This window comes from Talaromyces marneffei, chromosome 3 (genome assembly GCF_009556855.1).
Source record: "Talaromyces marneffei chromosome 3, complete sequence".
NCBI classification, from domain to species: Eukaryota; Fungi; Ascomycota; class Eurotiomycetes; order Eurotiales; family Trichocomaceae; genus Talaromyces; species Talaromyces marneffei.
The window spans coordinates 2,424,975-2,441,072 of NC_072350.1; the positions used below are offsets into that span (position 1 = coordinate 2,424,975).

Below are 16,098 nucleotides of genomic sequence, written 5' to 3' on the forward strand. Positions count from 1 at the left end.
AGTTCCATCAACGTACAAAGTAAATGCTTTATTCATACTATGTCGAATGACCGGCTGACACTACCTAGCCTGTAATGATACAGCGCGATTCATCAACTCTGTCAACCTATCCTTCTTGCCCTTTGGTAAAGACTCCGGCTGTGAAATGTTAGCCCAGGAAAAGCGCAAAGGGGGGAAAGAACTCACATCTCTACTCAACAATTCCTTCACCATAATCACAAGATTATCCCTATCGCCTTTCTTCTGCAATTGCTCATTCGTAGCTACTGCACCCGTAGCAGCAGACTCGCCACCCGCCACATCAAGACTCTTCTCGACCAGCGTATATATATCTGTGTCAATCAGGCAGTCTACCACGGCAGGACAGCCTTTATCATGAGATGCCATCAGAGCCAACGCAAACCAGCCCTCGCTACGCACAACGGGCCACTCGGTCTGCGTAATCATGGCGCCTACGGGGCGAGCAATGTCTTCGTGCAGATCGAATAAGCGATCCAGAAGGGCCGATGTCTGTTCGCCGACATCATTGCCTGCTTTCTTGCGAGACAAAAGGGTCCGACAGATAGAGCAGACGGTACGACCAATCTCAGTCTTGATTGGTGCTGTGTCTGTCCTGCTGCATAGAGAAAGTAGCATGGACAAGTACGTGCGTGAATGAGCAGGCGAGTCCGGATCAGAGGATAAAGAAGTGAGCAGTCGGGCAATATTCTTGACATTTGCCGCAATAACCAGACGAGTCACGCTGGTAGCCGCCAATTGCACCTGGGGTACTGTGTCATACGTCCATATCTTAGATATTGCAGGGATAATATCTGCGTCTCCGAGTTTCTCTCGGTTTGACTCTGCAATGGACAGATTTTTGAGGAATCCGAGCGAGGCATGGAGTACGCCGCCGATTGTGCTGTTCTTTAGGATGTGGATTAAAGCTTGGTGGATGTTGAGTTGGTCTATCATCAATTGGCAGATTTCGTCGGTTCGGGCTATATTGCCCAGGACAACGCATGCGCAAATTTGCAATGTTTCTTGTTGTTGTCGTGTGAGCCATGACTGGAGAGTGCTGACTAACGGTGATCCTATAGGATACGTTTCGAGGAACGTAGGCAGTGCGGAGATGTCGCCTAAAGTCTGGTTGAGTTTCAGACGTAATTGGTTTAAGAGTTGGACATCTTCAGATACGGATTCATCGACTTCGATGGTGAAGGATCGCTCAAGAACTGATATGATGTGTTCGACCAGTTTGTGTCGTATGTTTGCAATTTGGAATCTCTCTGTTTGCAGGTACTGTGCAAGACAGGTAACGAGACATGTGTACTGTGCGAAAGTCGTGTCTTCTTTGAGAGCTATGTTCATCATGAGCACGATTGTACCGTCAGGAGAGTTCTCGATGCCCTCGGCTGTACAAGTCAGCATTCTTGCAGATGTTGTCTATGTTCCAAGAGGGTAGTGCAAACCTTGACCTGCTACCATTTCCACCAACTCATACGTAAAATTGAGTAGAGCATTGCCGTTGATAGCTCCATCGTTTATCTGCTTGAGCAAAATATATCCAAGTTTGTTCGCGGCAACTTGAGCTTGAGCAGGTTCTAGGTCTATTAGCCATGATGAATCAAGACAAATGAGGATGTAGTGTCGTACCAAAATCTGTGCATATATTATAAATCACTGGTACGGCCACATGAACCAGATCAGGATTGAGTGTCAGACGCATGATTGCTCGAGTGTAGCTACTGGATACGACGATCTCTCTGTTCTCGTCTATGATTATATATTAGTTCAAATGCCTAACAAACAACTTAAAAGCAATAGGCATACCGGTATCAGCGCAGGAATTCCCTATTAGCCGCATTGAATGAAAGAGCAAATCCTTGTCCACATCTGGCGTGGCAATTAACTGCAAAAAGAACTGCAGCACCCCTGACTGACCAAAGGGGATTCTCCAGGAGGCTATACGTCATTAGCAATTGAGCCTGCCTATGTATTCCAGTATAAAAGACGACTTACGATCTCGACTGGCATTGGCCAATGCTTCAGCCGCTTCAACCATATACCTAGACTCACTCTGCCAGAGCTTCTGAAGGATCGTGGCCACATCTCCTAGAAGCTGAGGGCCACGCCTCCCTCCTTTGGCGGCTGTATCAGCTGACTCGAGAGCATCACGGAGCTCCTGGACGTCAAAGACGTCCTCATCCCTTTCGGTCTTGGAGAGGACGTCCTTCAACGCACGGAACATTTGATCTTGCTCTTCTGCTGGGATGACTTCTTCTGTCTCTTTCAACGAAGATAGTGACTTAAGACCTGTCAAGTCTGGAATAACAGTTACAACTGCAGGTAGTTCAATATCTCCAGTGGAAGAGATGACATCTGTAGTTGTTGTTGCAACCGGGGCAAGCCTGGTGCTCCCCCCATCTTTATAGTCTTGTGAAGCCATACTCACAAGTCCTTCTTCTACTGGGCCTTTTGAGATGTAATTTCCTTTTTTGCAGTCTGTACTAAGATAGACGGTGGATGCCTAGTGGTCAGGGGTTGCTAGTTGAGTGAAATGTGGTCATAAGCCAAAGTTGTATCTACCTCCAGGCTCCAAGCGCCGCGAGCCCCACGTGTGATGGATGAGGATGACTTTTGTTGTGGATGTCAAGAGGAGGAAGTTTCCTTTCGGATCGATATATTCTTCTACTTGAGAATGTTGTTTGTGATACCGAAGATGTATGATCTGATAGTCGTTAGACCTCAAGCTTGATCAGAAGGAAGCAGTAATCGAGAAGCAATTGGGTTTGATCGTGGGTTCCTAACCATTCCTGATTAACAAGCTCCACAGAACACAGACATAACCTCCGAAGTGGTGATAATGATATAACGGGGGTTCTGTTGCCTGAGACTAGGTCAAGCCATGGCGCACAGATATACAAGGGGAGTGGTTCTGGCTGTGATGGCCAAGGGAAAGAAATAATAATGGCCCATCCGATGTCGCGCATTTGTTGCCTGGATGCCTTCCGCATGACTCGCTGCTGGGGCTTATGGTTCTAATGCTATCTATGATCATGAGGCTCAATTTACCGTAGATGATTTATTTATTTGTTCTAACCATGGATAAAGTCCATGTTCAATCTTTGTATTGTCTAGCAGTTCGTGTGAATCTAGATTGTGGACATCAGCCTCAGGCAGCACTCAAGCCGGCAGCCTCAGGAACCAACCATAATACGGCGACCTCCGCGGCCATACGCGCAGGGCAAGCTGTCTTCTTACAGTTAAACTATACTATGTATGTCTTCAACTTGACGATCAAGTCAATCACACTCTTTTGATCCGTTGAATCACCGCCATTCTCTTTCTATACGCTTAATCCTATTAAATACATCATACGATCCTATATAATCATCACAATGACGCGCGCCCAGCAGACAGTCTCAATTCTCCTTTTACTTTCTTCCGTACGTTGTTGTCCCTTTCTCCTCTTGGACAGGTATACTCCAAATACCTATGGACCATCTTCTCACTAACTTTGTGTCATCACAGTTATATCTCGCTCTCTACCTCGGCCTCATCCCAATCAATGAAACAGTCCAAACTGAGATTGTCCCTGTTGTACGTGCCCCTCCTTTTTTTTCTAGCTATTCACGCACACAAATTGCGTATACTGAGTGACTGTTTTAGCTCCCCTTCTACGCCCTCATTGTCCTCGCATGCTTCCTCGGTGCCCGACTCGGATATATGATTATGACCTTCAACGACGTTCCCCACGAGTACGAGTCTCTACAAAAGGAGATTGAGCAGGCAAAGATTGAGTTGCGCAAGGCTAATGTTGATGTGGATTAATCTGCTTTTTTTGTCGCCTGGATATTCTTCATATTTGATCAATCTTTGTTCTATCATTATTTCAGAATGGAGGTTTTGCTTTGAGGGTCTGGAAAATTGATATGGGTTAGTTGCTGGTATGGGTTGTTCTGAATATTGAAGTCTCAAATATTCCAAGACTCGAGAGGAGAGCTTGATGCCCACCTTCTTGGTTAATTGTAAATGTACATATGCAAAGTTTGGTTCATCACGAACAAGAAATATTTTCTAATTCTAGATGGCATAATCTGAGGTCTGTTCGAGTGACAGCCAAAATAGGAGAGAAACCGCTGCAATAAGACTTTTAAATCAGGAAAATCGGAGAAACGCCGTGGTTCAGAATGTTATGGGCATGGAGCGTAATGCATAAGAGGTTGTTGACTCTTGTGGTCTTTTAGATGATGGGGTTCTTCTTGGCTAATTCGTCGTGCTCGTCAATGTCCCTGAGAATATTAGCAATATAATTTACTTGAGCGAGATAAAGGGACATACTTGGCTTCCCATGGGTAGCAAATCCAGATGTCACGAGTTGTAACGGCGGCATGATACCGTCCAGCGGCAATCATCTCTTCGGGCAACTTTCCTTTCTTTGCCTTGTCCTTGTTCTGAAGAAATGGTCAATTCCGGCTTCAATACGGGTAGGCACAAAAAACTCACGTGTAAAACAAAAATAGAGAAGGTAGTCTTTTCACCCTCCCGACCCAAACTCTTCTGCGCAAGCTCGACGTCCTTCTCCAACTCGCGAACGGCATATTCAAGCGTAGTACGGGTATCGTCCACCTCGTCGACAATCAAAACGTTCTTGCCAATCAAGTTGGCCATCTCCAACGAACTCAGATCCAACCATTGTGTGCGAGTAACCTTGGTTCCGGGGACTTCTTCGGGGTCATCGCGACCTAGGTTCTCATAGAGCGAGAGACCGATCGCTTGGATGGGGATGTTTGCGTCACCGGGGCGCTTCAAGAATGATCTATTGACAGAGAACATCAGCAAGGGCGCTTGGAGATTGATGTGTCAGGTTCAAATACCGGAGGATTCGAGCAGGAACGTAACCACCACCGCCGATTGCGATTATGAGATTTGGATGGATGTCCTCGAGGATCTTGTCGGCGGACTTTTGACACAGCTTGTGTACCTGCAGATATATTTGTTAGAATACTGCATTACCGCTGGTAAGAATAAAGAATCGTAGTACCTGGTTATATGTGACATAGAACTTTTCAGGCATTTTGAAGAACGTTGCTAAGATATCGGAATGATAAGAAAAAGAGGTGAATGATCTGAGATCTGTAGGTACGTATAGCGGTATTCGCGGACTATTCTGTATAGAAAGGAAAAGAAGAAGAAAATCCAACAAGTAGTAACAGAGGAGAAAAAAAAAACCACTGTCAGAACCAGAAAAGGAAATTCAATGTCAAATAGGCTGCCATTGGATCCCCCCGCTTTGAATAATACATAGAAATTACAATCCTAAGAATTTTAGGTGAACAGCTACCATTTTTTTCCGGATCAGGCCCTCACTTGCCTGTTTTGGTATGGTGATGATCAGGATCCCCGCTCTAGGTTATTTTGGGGTTAGTGTAGCACGATTTGCACACGTATATTACATACAAATACATTAAAATACATACAAATACACACCACAGCTTAGAGAACTACTATGTGTATAAGTGATCTCGGGTCTTTATGGGACTGATATTTAAGCTATCTGCCTAATCTACTGGTTGATCGATTAGTTAACTGATCTTGAATGCTCAAAAACTGGATCTCTTCTGCATATGACTGCGAAACTCATGTCGATCCATATCAGCGCCACGATATCACGTCCAACTTGTTCTTAGTGATTAAATTGTCTCTACTGTTAGTGTCTCCATGAAAGAGTACTTCGATCAACAAGAACCTTGGAACACACTGCAGTCAAATGATCAGAACTACATATCTTCTCAATATGGAGTATGTTGATTGTTGGTGTCTCCATGGATTTCCATATGCGGGAAAGAGCATGAGCCGAGGCTGAATTCCAGATCTTGCTATGATGTTTTGACAGCATTTTTAAGTACATGTAAGCAGCCACACCTAACTACCAGGGTACATACTCACTCCATGGCACACCTACGCTACGTATCTTAAGGTCCATGACTCTCCTGCCTGCGGAATCTCAATTTCCTTCTCTCTGAACATACCAAACATATTTCGAAATTACCATTTTAATTACTAGTTTCTTGCGGCATGGCGGCAACCGGAGATCGCCGAAAGTCAGTTCTCATCACTGGGTATGTCATGAAGCTTCAAGTGCAACACATCAGCAGTATATAATGGAATCCATCGCGACTTATGCACTAATCAACATTTAGATGCTCGCCTGGTGGCATCGGAAATTCTCTCGCACGCGAATTTCATCGTCATGGCCTGCGCGTCTTTGCGACTGCACGCGATGCCCAGCACCTTCAAGATTTGGATGCGATTGGCATCGAGACGCTGAGCTTGGTGGTTGATTCGGAGGAGAGCATCAAGGCTTGTTTTGAGGAGGTTTCCAAGAGATTGGATACGAAGGGATTGGATTATTTGGTCAACAATGCGTGAGTTTCCTTTCTATTGTTTGATGAGATGGATGCTGACTGAACGGTTACAGTGGACGAAGTGAGATTTACTGCCAATGACCGCAACGAGTTAAATTTAATATGTAACAGACTATACTGTACCGGCGATGGATGTGGACATCGACGAAGCGCGGTTCACGTTTGAAACGAACTTTTTCGCCGTGATTCGTATCTGTCAGACCTTCCTCCCATTACTCATGAAATCGAAAGGAACAATTGTGCAGATTGGATCTGTGGCGGGTGTAAGTGACTTTTAGAGAGTTTACATCGCATTACCAGTACTGACATATCTAGATAATACCATACGTCTTCGGTTCTGTCTACAATGCGTCCAAGGCAGCTCTCCATTCCTGGAGTGATACACTACGAGTCGAGGTTGCTCCTTTCGGGTATGCCAAACCTACCTCCTGACATGCCATGGAGATGCGATGAGACTGAAAATAGCAGCGTCAAAGTAACAACAATCATCACCGGTGGCGTCAAATCACGCATCGCACGTACCGACCGCGACCTGCCCCCCAACTCTCTTTACCGCCCCATCGACCCCGAATACCAACGACGCACAAAACATAGTCAGGAAGGAGCAATGCCGCACGAAGACTATGCACGTAGCGTCGTGTCGCAGGTATTGCTTGGACCCTGGCCATGGCGATGGTTGTGGCCGAGCTATAGGAGGTACATCTGGGAGGGTAATCGTAGCTCGCTGATCAAGTTTCTCACTGGAGCGTGGTTGTGGTGTGGCTTGTTCGATCGGGTATTCACGAGGATGTTTGCGCTCTGGAAGCTGAGGCGTATTAACTAATTAGTTGGCTGAGAACTGTCTGATGCCCAGGATGCTGTTTAAAGAGTGTCACTGCTAGCCGGCTATCTCGCGCAATGTCATCTGAGCCGCAGGGCAATCCTGGGGCTGTAGCATTAAGCTGAATAATTGCAAAATGAGATAACTATCTCATATAGCTCAAATCATTTACTTAACCAACAAAAATACGCTCAAATAGTGTTTGTTGCGTTTGTAAAGATTGTTCGTAGAGAAATAGGTAGTCGGCATGTATCGGATAAAGCACCCTTTGTTAGGCGGGATTCCCGTCAGGTGACGGATTATTCCGAATGGGTGTAGCCAGAGCTCCCGAAGATTTGCTCTTCCCCCATACCAGATAGCAACATTGACTCCATCGTCAATCAGCAACGCCCTTTCCCTTCTTCTTCTGTCTTTCTACACGATATCTCCCCTCCTCCTTGCATTTTCCTTTCCTCTGACGTTATTGCGTCCCAGTGATAATTCCAATTTTTGTCAGAATGTTCAGATTCGCGCGAAGCAGGTCGATCGCGACGGCTCTGAGAGCCACGGTTGTAAGTTCGGCCTTTGCTTGTTGATGTATACGAGAAGGATGCAATCATACGTTGCTTGCTACTCCACTTGTTCTTCATTTGTTGACTGGTTCCTTTTAACTGTTACTGACTTGTTTTTTGTTCACAGGAGCCATCTCTTCAGACCAGATTCGCTGCGCAACAAAAGAGACATCTTTCTATCCACGAATACCTCTCTGCTGAACTCCTGAAATCTGTGAGTAGCCTCGCCGAACTGGGATGACCACTATTTCTAATAAACATCGACAGTATGGTGTTGGTGTCCCCAAAGGCCATGTCGCCCGTACCGCGGATGAAGCCGAGGCTGTTGCAAAGTCAATTGGTATATACCTCGTCCAAAATAGGAGAATTATACTGGGTTTGGACGAATACTAAAATTCTACATCAGGTGGAGATGACATGGTCATCAAAGCTCAAGTTCTTGCCGGTGGTCGAGGAAAGGGTACCTTCGACAACGGCTTGAAGGGAGGTGTTCGTGTCATCTACTCGTAAGTATATGCAACAAGATCTCTTCCTGAGGGCAGTTCTGATATGTATCAGCCCCACCGAAGCGAAGATGTTCGCCGAACAGATGATCGGACACAAATTGATTACAAAACAAACCGGTGCCGCTGGCCGTCTCTGCAACGCCGTCTACATTGTCGAACGCAAGTTCGCCCGTCGCGAATTCTACCTTGCCATTCTCATGGACCGTCAGACTCAATCTCCCGTCATAGTGTCCTCTTCCCAGGGTGGTATGGACATCGAGACCGTCGCCAAGGAGACTCCCGATGCTATCCGCACTACCCCTATTGACATCACCATCGGTGTTACTGACGAAATTGCCCGTAGCATTGCTACCGACTTGGGTTTCTCTGCTCAGTGCATTGAGGACGCCAAGAACACCATCCAGAATCTCTACAAGGTCTTCATTGAGAAGGATGCCACCCAGATCGAGATTAACCCTCTTTCCGAGACTTCTGACCATCAAGTCCTTGCTATGGATGCCAAGCTCGGATTTGATGACAACGCCGAGTTTAGACAGAAGGAGATCTTTTCATGGCGGGATACTACCCAGGAGGATGCTGATGAAGTCAAGGCTGCCGAGTATGTATTCCTGCTGAGGATATTATAGTTCGTTACTAATCGATTGTAGATTCGGCTTGAACTTCATCAAGCTTGACGGTGATATTGGATGTTTGGGTATGTTGTCTAGCCATTGATGATATATCGAATAACAACTAACATTTCTAGTCAACGGTGCTGGTCTCGCCATGGCCACCATGGACATCATCAAGCTCAACGGCGGTAGCCCCGCCAACTTCTTGGACGTCGGTGGTGGTGCCACTCCTGCTGCCATTAAGTCTGCCTTTGAATTGATCACCAGTGACCCCAAGGTCACCGCTATTTTCGTCAACATCTTTGGCGGTATTGTCCGATGTGACGCTATTGCCCAGGGTCTTATCAATGTTGTCCGCGACATGGGTCTCCGTACTCCCGTCATTGCCCGTCTCCAGGGTACCAACATGGAGCAAGCTCGCAAGCTGGTATGTTTGTTCCTTATGAAGTGGTTAACACAAATACTAACATTTAACAGCTTGACGAATCCAACCTCAAAATCTTCTGTATTGAAGACCTCCAGAGCGCGGCCGAAAAATCCGTCCAATTCTCAAAGGTCGTCAAGATGGCCCGCGATATTGATGTGGGCGTCGAATTTACTCTCGGTATCTAAACCTGTCACTGTGTGTTAGCGGTCCTACAAGACTCTTTTCTTCCCCATGTTTCCATAATATTGTTCCATAACCCACTACTACTATATTTCCATTATTTCATGGTTTTCTGCCTTGTTTAGACTTGAATTCATATGAATGCCATTTTCGTTTACCTCCTTTACGAAAGGCATTATATCACCCAGATAGCAGAAGAAAAGTGTGCTGACCGGTGACATGGTATCGGCTGTCCGTACGTTTCCTCGTTGAATAGTACCTTGATCTGTATTCGTTGATCATACCTTAGACCGTTTCGTTTCGTTCGGCGGTGATGATAATACCGTTGGAGGAGGGCATAGACGAGGAACTTGTACAGGGGAGGGCTCTGGATGCTATGAAACATTCAATTTTCAGTGTCGATATGAGCTTTTTTGCTAAGTAGAATGCTGGCGATTGCTCATGTTTATGTATTGACTATATGATATAGACAGGAATCGATTAATAAACCAATTAAACTCACACATACTGACTGAACTATAACTACATGATATCTAGGCGGGTCAAGACTTAACCTCAACCGGCGTCTCGCTCTCACTAGTCTCATCAGGACTCGTAGGATCAATCCTCGCTTCAGCAGGACCATGGAAATGTTTATACCCCGTCGTAAACCAGGTCACAAGACTCAACAATCCAATAACCCCGATTGCGGCACTCGTATAGTTCATGTTTTCTTCATTGACGGGTGCCTGGGATGGGAAATTGAATGTGATGAATGTAAATAACAAAAACAAGAAGCCAATAAGGTTTGCAGACAGCGAAATTGGTAGGGAGAGGGAATAGGAGCCTGAGAAGGTGATCTTTTCGCGGAAGAAGTGGCCTAGCAAACGGGCCAAAAGGGCAAGGGCGTATGAGGCGTCTGTTTAAAGTTAGTATTATGATTATTTGAATGTGTTAAAACCAAAAAAGAGGAAGGGAGACATACAGAATCCAGTTGTAGCAATAGACACAACGGTATTGAACCCTGTCACCGTCCCAAAATAGATTGAATTAAACGCCATCTGCACAATAACCGTGACCACAATCGCATAGACAGGGATATGCTTCTTGCTATCAACCTTGGACAAAACTCCCGAAAAGGGAAGTCCCTGATCACGCGCAAAGGCATATAGCGAGCGAGAACCGTCCGCCACAAGACTGATAGTACTAACAAACATAATCACGACAATCATACTGGCCATGATACAAGCGCCGGCTTTGCTGCCTGTGGAATCGTAGAAGATTTGCAGCACGGGTGAACCGGTGCTCGTGTTAGCTGTGCTGGCGATGTCGCCGATACAGAAGCATAGCGTCACCAAGAAAATGAATCCAGTCACAGCGCCGATTACGACGGACATGATAACGGCTCGGGGAGCATCGCGGGAGGCATGGGTCATTTCTTCGGTCATGTGCACTGGGGTGTCGTAGCAGCACATGCCAAACAGGGCTTGGAGGATACCGACGATGGTGGCCATAGCAGCTCCTAGGCCGGTGTTGTTCTGGAAGTCGACGAAGACGAATGATGCGTCTTGTTTGTGGTCGTTGGTGGCTAACAAGACAATCACAATGATCACGAATGAGAGTAGATTCCATATAAAGACCGCTCGGGATAGGCGATGGAGTAGATGAGGCGTAAAAAGGTTGATTGCACCGCCGATCAGAGCAGCGAGATAGGCTAGAAGAACACTGTGCCAGCGGTCGATGGTATAGTCGGGGAAAATGAGGTTGCACATTCCCAGTATATAGTTGGCGATGAAGGAATTGTTCGCCGCTCCCATTGAAAGCATGCCTATGTAATAACTCGAATCAGCATGTCAATCGCAAATATCAGTAGATGGACAGTCAACTTACCCAGCAGCATAAACCAGCCGGTTACATAGGACATCTCACGGGCAATACTTTTCGGTGCCATGAGGGCTACCCATGAATATTGTCCACCGGCGACGGGCCATCGCGAACACATTTCAGCCATTGCACAGGCCACGGCCAGGGTGAGGATGCATGTTCCTATCCATCCGTATAGAATCACGGGAGGACCACCGGCGCTGACACCAATGATGAAGGCTCCGCTCAGCGCAGACCAACTGTTGTCTTGTCAGGTTCGTATATTCGAGTCATTTGGTAAAATATGTATTTACCATGTCACAATGCTGAAGCTGAATCCGATCATATCCAGCAGACCATAGGATCGTTTCAGTTCTGGAGTTATTCTTAGTTTTCTATGTCATGAGTCATGAAGTGAACATAAAGCTACTCACCCTGGTGGTAACCCAGCTGCTCCAGTGTGAGATCCTCCTGGATCCCAGTGCCCAGGACATCATTGCCTTTTTCCGTGGGAGTTGTGCTCTCCATGATTACCTACAATGAACTAGGTAGCCAAGAGGAAAACTACGGCAAAATATGAGAGAAAAAGGAAAATGGGGAAATGCAACACAAAATGCTTGTCATCTGAAAATGGCTCCATCGTAATTCTGAGCTTCAAGAATGCCTGCTTTAACTAAGAGCCTAGAATGGCTGGCGATCGCTGTTGTTAGGCTGGGGGGATGCCTTATCAGTGGATTCTTCGATATCTTCAGGTCATTGTGCTTATCAGCTGGATAAACCGACAGCCATAACGTTAAATAGATTGGTGTGATAAGGGGGAAGTTAATCCTGAGCCAGTGGTCCAGACAATGGACAGTGGACACCATTTACACAGAGCGCAGTGTCAGAGAATAAAAAAAACGTGCAGATAGTGAATCGCCAGACTGTCGGACATCCCGACGTTTTTTCCCGATACGGAATGGACGTGTTCGGGCTGAGATCCGACCTCTCTCTCCTCTAAGGCTTCTATAATCCGACTATCTGACTCACTGGCGAAAGTGAGTATATCCGAGGAATCTACTAATGCGCTCATGGCCACGGTCTGGTAGAATTGATGTCTAGGCTGACTGGGTATACCATACCGGTAATGCTTTGGTGAAGTGTCGTGTACCCCTCCCTCAATTCGACAGTGTCAGCCATTAGTTAAGTGGTCAAAGAGAAGATGGCAATTGCAGCAACAGCCCTCACCTTTGTCCATCTCTGGACAGAGGGCCTGGTCATTCTTCTACCCGCTGTAATTGTGCTACGATGCATCCATCTTCTGTACTTCCACTCTCTATCCAAAATCCCAGGACCCAAAATTGCAGCTTGCACTTCACTCTGGCTGGCATACCACACCTATGTTGGCGACGAGAGCAGCGTCATCTTCGACCTACACAAGAAATACGGCCCAGCTCTCCGCATTGCACCTAATGATGTGGACTTTGACGACGGCGATGCTGTAGAACCCATCTACGTCGCAGGAGGCGGCTTTCCCAAGACACCGCAATACTCCAAATTCGACATTGACGGTCACACAACCATCTTCTCAACCTTGACTCTACCGGAGCGTGCACAGCGCGCAAAAGCCGTGGCGCCGCTTTTTTCGACAGCGTCAATTCGCAATGCCAGTGGAACCCTTGACAAGGTCGTGGATGATTTTGTGAATCGAGTGCGCACCGAGGGCAAGACCGGCAAGCCTGTGAATGTGCTCAATGCCGCGAGGGGTATGGCCATTGATGCTATTAGCGCATATCTGTTTCAGCAGCGGTATGGAGCAGTGACGGAGCAGACGTCGACCATGTCTGCATCGCCCTTTGTAGATGCCTATGTCGGCGTGGGTGCTTTCTTTAATCTCCTTCCTGGCAAGATCGGAGACCTGATCCAGACTATGGCCGATTACTGGTGCGCGGATGCAAAGACAAACGCGGCTTTTGGACTTATTAATAGCTTCACGCAGAATCTGGTAAATACTTCCGTGCCCAAGAGCGGCAGCTACCAGAGCCGATTGTTGGAACAGGTGTCGCCGGAACAGTCACGGATTGAATTAAAGGATGTCTGCTTTGCGGGGACGGATTCGACAAGTACGAACACTGCATCCATTATATGGTTTTTGGCCAAATACCCTGAAGTGTTAGTATATTTCTGGCTGGTAGATCTGGCGAGCATTTGACTAACACAATTAATCAGTTATGACCGCCTATGTGAGGAAGTCCAGCAGAGAACCGCTCAAAATGAAGACCCAAGCACAGGCCCCTATCTACGTGGCGTTGTCCGCGAAGGACTTCGACTCTCCTGGGCTAATCCAACTCGCCTACCTCGTCAAGTACCCAAGGGTGGTTGGCACTTCAAGGATCACTTCTACCCTGAAGGAACAAGTGTTGGCGCCGCAGCTACCCAACTCCACCAAGATGAAGCAGTATTCCCCGACTCACAAGCATTCAACCCAGAGCGATGGGAGAATCCCACCGAGGCAATGCTTACTCACTTCTTCGCTTTTGGAAAGGGTACCAGGACGTGCATAGCCAAGAACCTAGCTATGGCTGAACTTACTCTGGCGACGTTGAAAGTGGCTCAAACTGAAATGCTCCGTGGTGCCGAGATTGTTACTGAACGCATTGAGATGACAGAGTGGTTTAATTCAAGGATCAAGGATGAGGAAATTTTGATTCGCTTGAAAAATTGACGAGTAGAATTGTTTGATATGTTGATATGTTGATGATTATACGATCGAGTGTATATTAATGACTTCGTATATACTCTACAATGACAAATGATCTAAAGACTCATTAAAGAAGTCTTTCCTCTCTATAGATTAGCCAACCGACGACCCTCCTCGAAAATCGCCGCCGCCTTGAAAATACTCATCTCATCCCACCTCTTTCCAATAACCTGCATCCCAATTGGCAACTTCACATCCGGCTTGCCCTCAACACTCCCAAACCCACACGGCACATTCATCGCCGGATGTCCCGTAACATTAAACGGCCCCGTATTCGTTGTCACTCCCACCGCAACATTCACTTTATCCATTATCGAGCTCGCAGGCCCATCATCATCCCCTTTCATTTTCGGATGCGGCGTCGAAACGCTCGGCGCACAGGGCGTGACGAGCACATCAAATTCTTCAAAGGCCTGATCATAAGCAGCACGTAACTCGTACGCTTTTCTATACGCTTTTGCCTCCGTCATAGGACCAAACCGCTCTGTAATGAAGGGTGCGTTGAAAATGATATTTACCAAAGCCGGGTTTGTGGCTGTTAGGATTTCGTACATTTGCTGATTTGGTGGCCATTGGGTGTGGATATGTGGTGCTGGAAAGGTGAGGAATCCGCCTGGTTTGCCTTGACAGGCAAACTCGGACGTTGATGGGCGACAAGCGGCTGTCCATATAACTATACCCTCGCGGTGCATGGGGATAGAGACTTCAGAGACACTGGCGCCGGCTTGGGTGAAGTATTTCTTTGCGGATTCTAGGACTGTGTCCCGAATCTGGGCAGTGAGACCTGGAATATCGAACGACTCTGATATCAAGCCTACTTTGAACGAGGAACCGAGTTTCTCGCCTTCAGCAAGTTGTCGAGATCGGAATTCGGATAGTTGTGCCGGATAGTCGGCTACTTGATTCCTCAATGGTGATTCAGGGCTCATCCGAGGATCTATCCCATCATACCCTGCCATAACCTGCAATAGCAGCGCAATATCTTCTAGCTTTTCCGCAAGAGGGCCCAAATGATCAACCATGGGTGCTAGCCCAATTGCTCCAGTATACGGAATCAATCCATGCGTCGGTTTCAGACCATATATCCCCGTAAAAGAAGCCGGGATACGGATGGAACCCGCCTGATCACCGCCAATGGCCAGATCGACTGTCTGCCCAAACTTGTTTTCAGTCTGGCGTTGCACGATATTCGCAGAAATAAGAGCAGCAGAGCCACTACTGCTACCACCAGAGGTATACCCATTCAACCAAGGAGAATGCACAGGCCCCGTAGCGGCACTATATGACAATGGCGAAGCGCAGAAATTCTCGCAGCTCGAAGATCCCTTAATTATACCTCCAGCTTCAAGAATTCTGGACACCACTGAAGCATCAATAGGCGAAACGGGTAATTTCCCATCTTTGCATAAGATTTCTGTAAACGTGCCGAGTGTTGTAGGGAGACCGCCGATAGAAATATTATCCTTGATTGCGATTGTTCTACCCTGTAGCAAAGAGTTGGTAGGTTTGGAAGCGACGAGTTCGCATCGATGTCTCCATGCATTCAGCGGATTATCTTCGTTTTTGTCACTTGGTAGCCAATATTCTCGCGGGGATATGGTTGGGACTGGTGATAGTGCTGGATGCATGTAATCTGCACCATCTTCTATGCGTTGCATGATCGCCTCCATGGACTGGAGGAGGAGGAGATAGGCGTCGGCATCGGGTCCATCTTGGATTGTTATGTTCAGTTTTGAGGCAATGCCTTTGAGGTGGCCTTTTGTGACTTTGGATCTATGCATACACTGGTTAGCTGCTTTTTGTGGACATATACATATGCGGAGAGAAGAAGGGTCTGACTTTGATTTATCTGCTAGAAATGCGATTGACATGGCGACTACAATGATTAGAATATTAACACCTGGGTTATGCGATGTTGTCAATTCAATGATTAAACTAATGGCATAAACTCTTTGACTGAAGCTGTTTCCTACTTTACCCAGACAGGCGCATGTATGGAAAGGATAAGAAA

General features: G+C 46.8%; 8 protein-coding genes across 8 annotated transcripts; 4 read left to right on the top strand and 4 right to left on the bottom strand.

Annotated features, from left to right (window-relative positions):
• Positions 1 to 60: 60 nt before the first annotated feature.
• Positions 61 to 2,428, bottom strand: EYB26_004624 (uncharacterized protein; the record flags this gene model as incomplete). The annotated part of the gene is made up of 6 exons (XM_054263915.1): positions 61 to 138; positions 187 to 1,394; positions 1,452 to 1,583; positions 1,636 to 1,755; positions 1,813 to 1,944; positions 2,002 to 2,428. The coding sequence occupies 6 exons, from the start codon at positions 2,426 to 2,428 to the stop codon at positions 61 to 63; spliced, it is 2,097 nt and encodes a 698-aa protein (XP_054119890.1).
• A 952-nt stretch (positions 2,429 to 3,380) lies between these two features.
• EYB26_004625 (uncharacterized protein) lies at positions 3,381 to 3,813 on the top strand (the record flags this gene model as incomplete). The annotated part of the gene is made up of 3 exons (XM_054263916.1): positions 3,381 to 3,428; positions 3,514 to 3,582; positions 3,652 to 3,813. 3 exons carry the CDS (start codon positions 3,381 to 3,383, stop codon positions 3,811 to 3,813), a joined length of 279 nt encoding a protein of 92 aa, XP_054119891.1.
• A 412-nt stretch (positions 3,814 to 4,225) lies between these two features.
• EYB26_004626 (uncharacterized protein) lies at positions 4,226 to 5,059 on the bottom strand (the record flags this gene model as incomplete). Its single annotated transcript, XM_054263917.1, has 5 exons — positions 4,226 to 4,274; positions 4,324 to 4,436; positions 4,489 to 4,801; positions 4,860 to 4,966; positions 5,027 to 5,059. 5 exons carry the CDS (start codon positions 5,057 to 5,059, stop codon positions 4,226 to 4,228), a joined length of 615 nt encoding a protein of 204 aa, XP_054119892.1.
• Positions 5,060 to 6,060: 1,001 nt separating this feature from the next.
• On the top strand, positions 6,061 to 7,233 carry EYB26_004627 (uncharacterized protein; the record flags this gene model as incomplete). Its single annotated transcript, XM_054263918.1, has 6 exons — positions 6,061 to 6,104; positions 6,186 to 6,410; positions 6,464 to 6,471; positions 6,522 to 6,673; positions 6,726 to 6,820; positions 6,879 to 7,233. 6 exons carry the CDS (start codon positions 6,061 to 6,063, stop codon positions 7,231 to 7,233), a joined length of 879 nt encoding a protein of 292 aa, XP_054119893.1.
• Positions 7,234 to 7,727: 494 nt separating this feature from the next.
• Positions 7,728 to 9,510, top strand: EYB26_004628 (uncharacterized protein; the record flags this gene model as incomplete). The annotated part of the gene is made up of 8 exons (XM_054263919.1): positions 7,728 to 7,781; positions 7,909 to 7,995; positions 8,049 to 8,121; positions 8,188 to 8,287; positions 8,340 to 8,885; positions 8,935 to 8,981; positions 9,033 to 9,325; positions 9,376 to 9,510. 8 exons carry the CDS (start codon positions 7,728 to 7,730, stop codon positions 9,508 to 9,510), a joined length of 1,335 nt encoding a protein of 444 aa, XP_054119894.1.
• A 537-nt stretch (positions 9,511 to 10,047) lies between these two features.
• On the bottom strand, positions 10,048 to 11,875 carry EYB26_004629 (uncharacterized protein; the record flags this gene model as incomplete). Its single annotated transcript, XM_054263920.1, has 5 exons — positions 10,048 to 10,403; positions 10,470 to 11,312; positions 11,375 to 11,607; positions 11,662 to 11,722; positions 11,782 to 11,875. 5 exons carry the CDS (start codon positions 11,873 to 11,875, stop codon positions 10,048 to 10,050), a joined length of 1,587 nt encoding a protein of 528 aa, XP_054119895.1.
• Positions 11,876 to 12,548: 673 nt separating this feature from the next.
• EYB26_004630 (uncharacterized protein) lies at positions 12,549 to 14,051 on the top strand (the record flags this gene model as incomplete). The annotated part of the gene is made up of 2 exons (XM_054263921.1): positions 12,549 to 13,498; positions 13,556 to 14,051. 2 exons carry the CDS (start codon positions 12,549 to 12,551, stop codon positions 14,049 to 14,051), a joined length of 1,446 nt encoding a protein of 481 aa, XP_054119896.1.
• A 122-nt stretch (positions 14,052 to 14,173) lies between these two features.
• EYB26_004631 (uncharacterized protein) lies at positions 14,174 to 15,958 on the bottom strand (the record flags this gene model as incomplete). The annotated part of the gene is made up of 2 exons (XM_054263922.1): positions 14,174 to 15,860; positions 15,927 to 15,958. The coding sequence occupies 2 exons, from the start codon at positions 15,956 to 15,958 to the stop codon at positions 14,174 to 14,176; spliced, it is 1,719 nt and encodes a 572-aa protein (XP_054119897.1).
• Between the last annotated feature and the right edge of the window lie 140 nt (positions 15,959 to 16,098).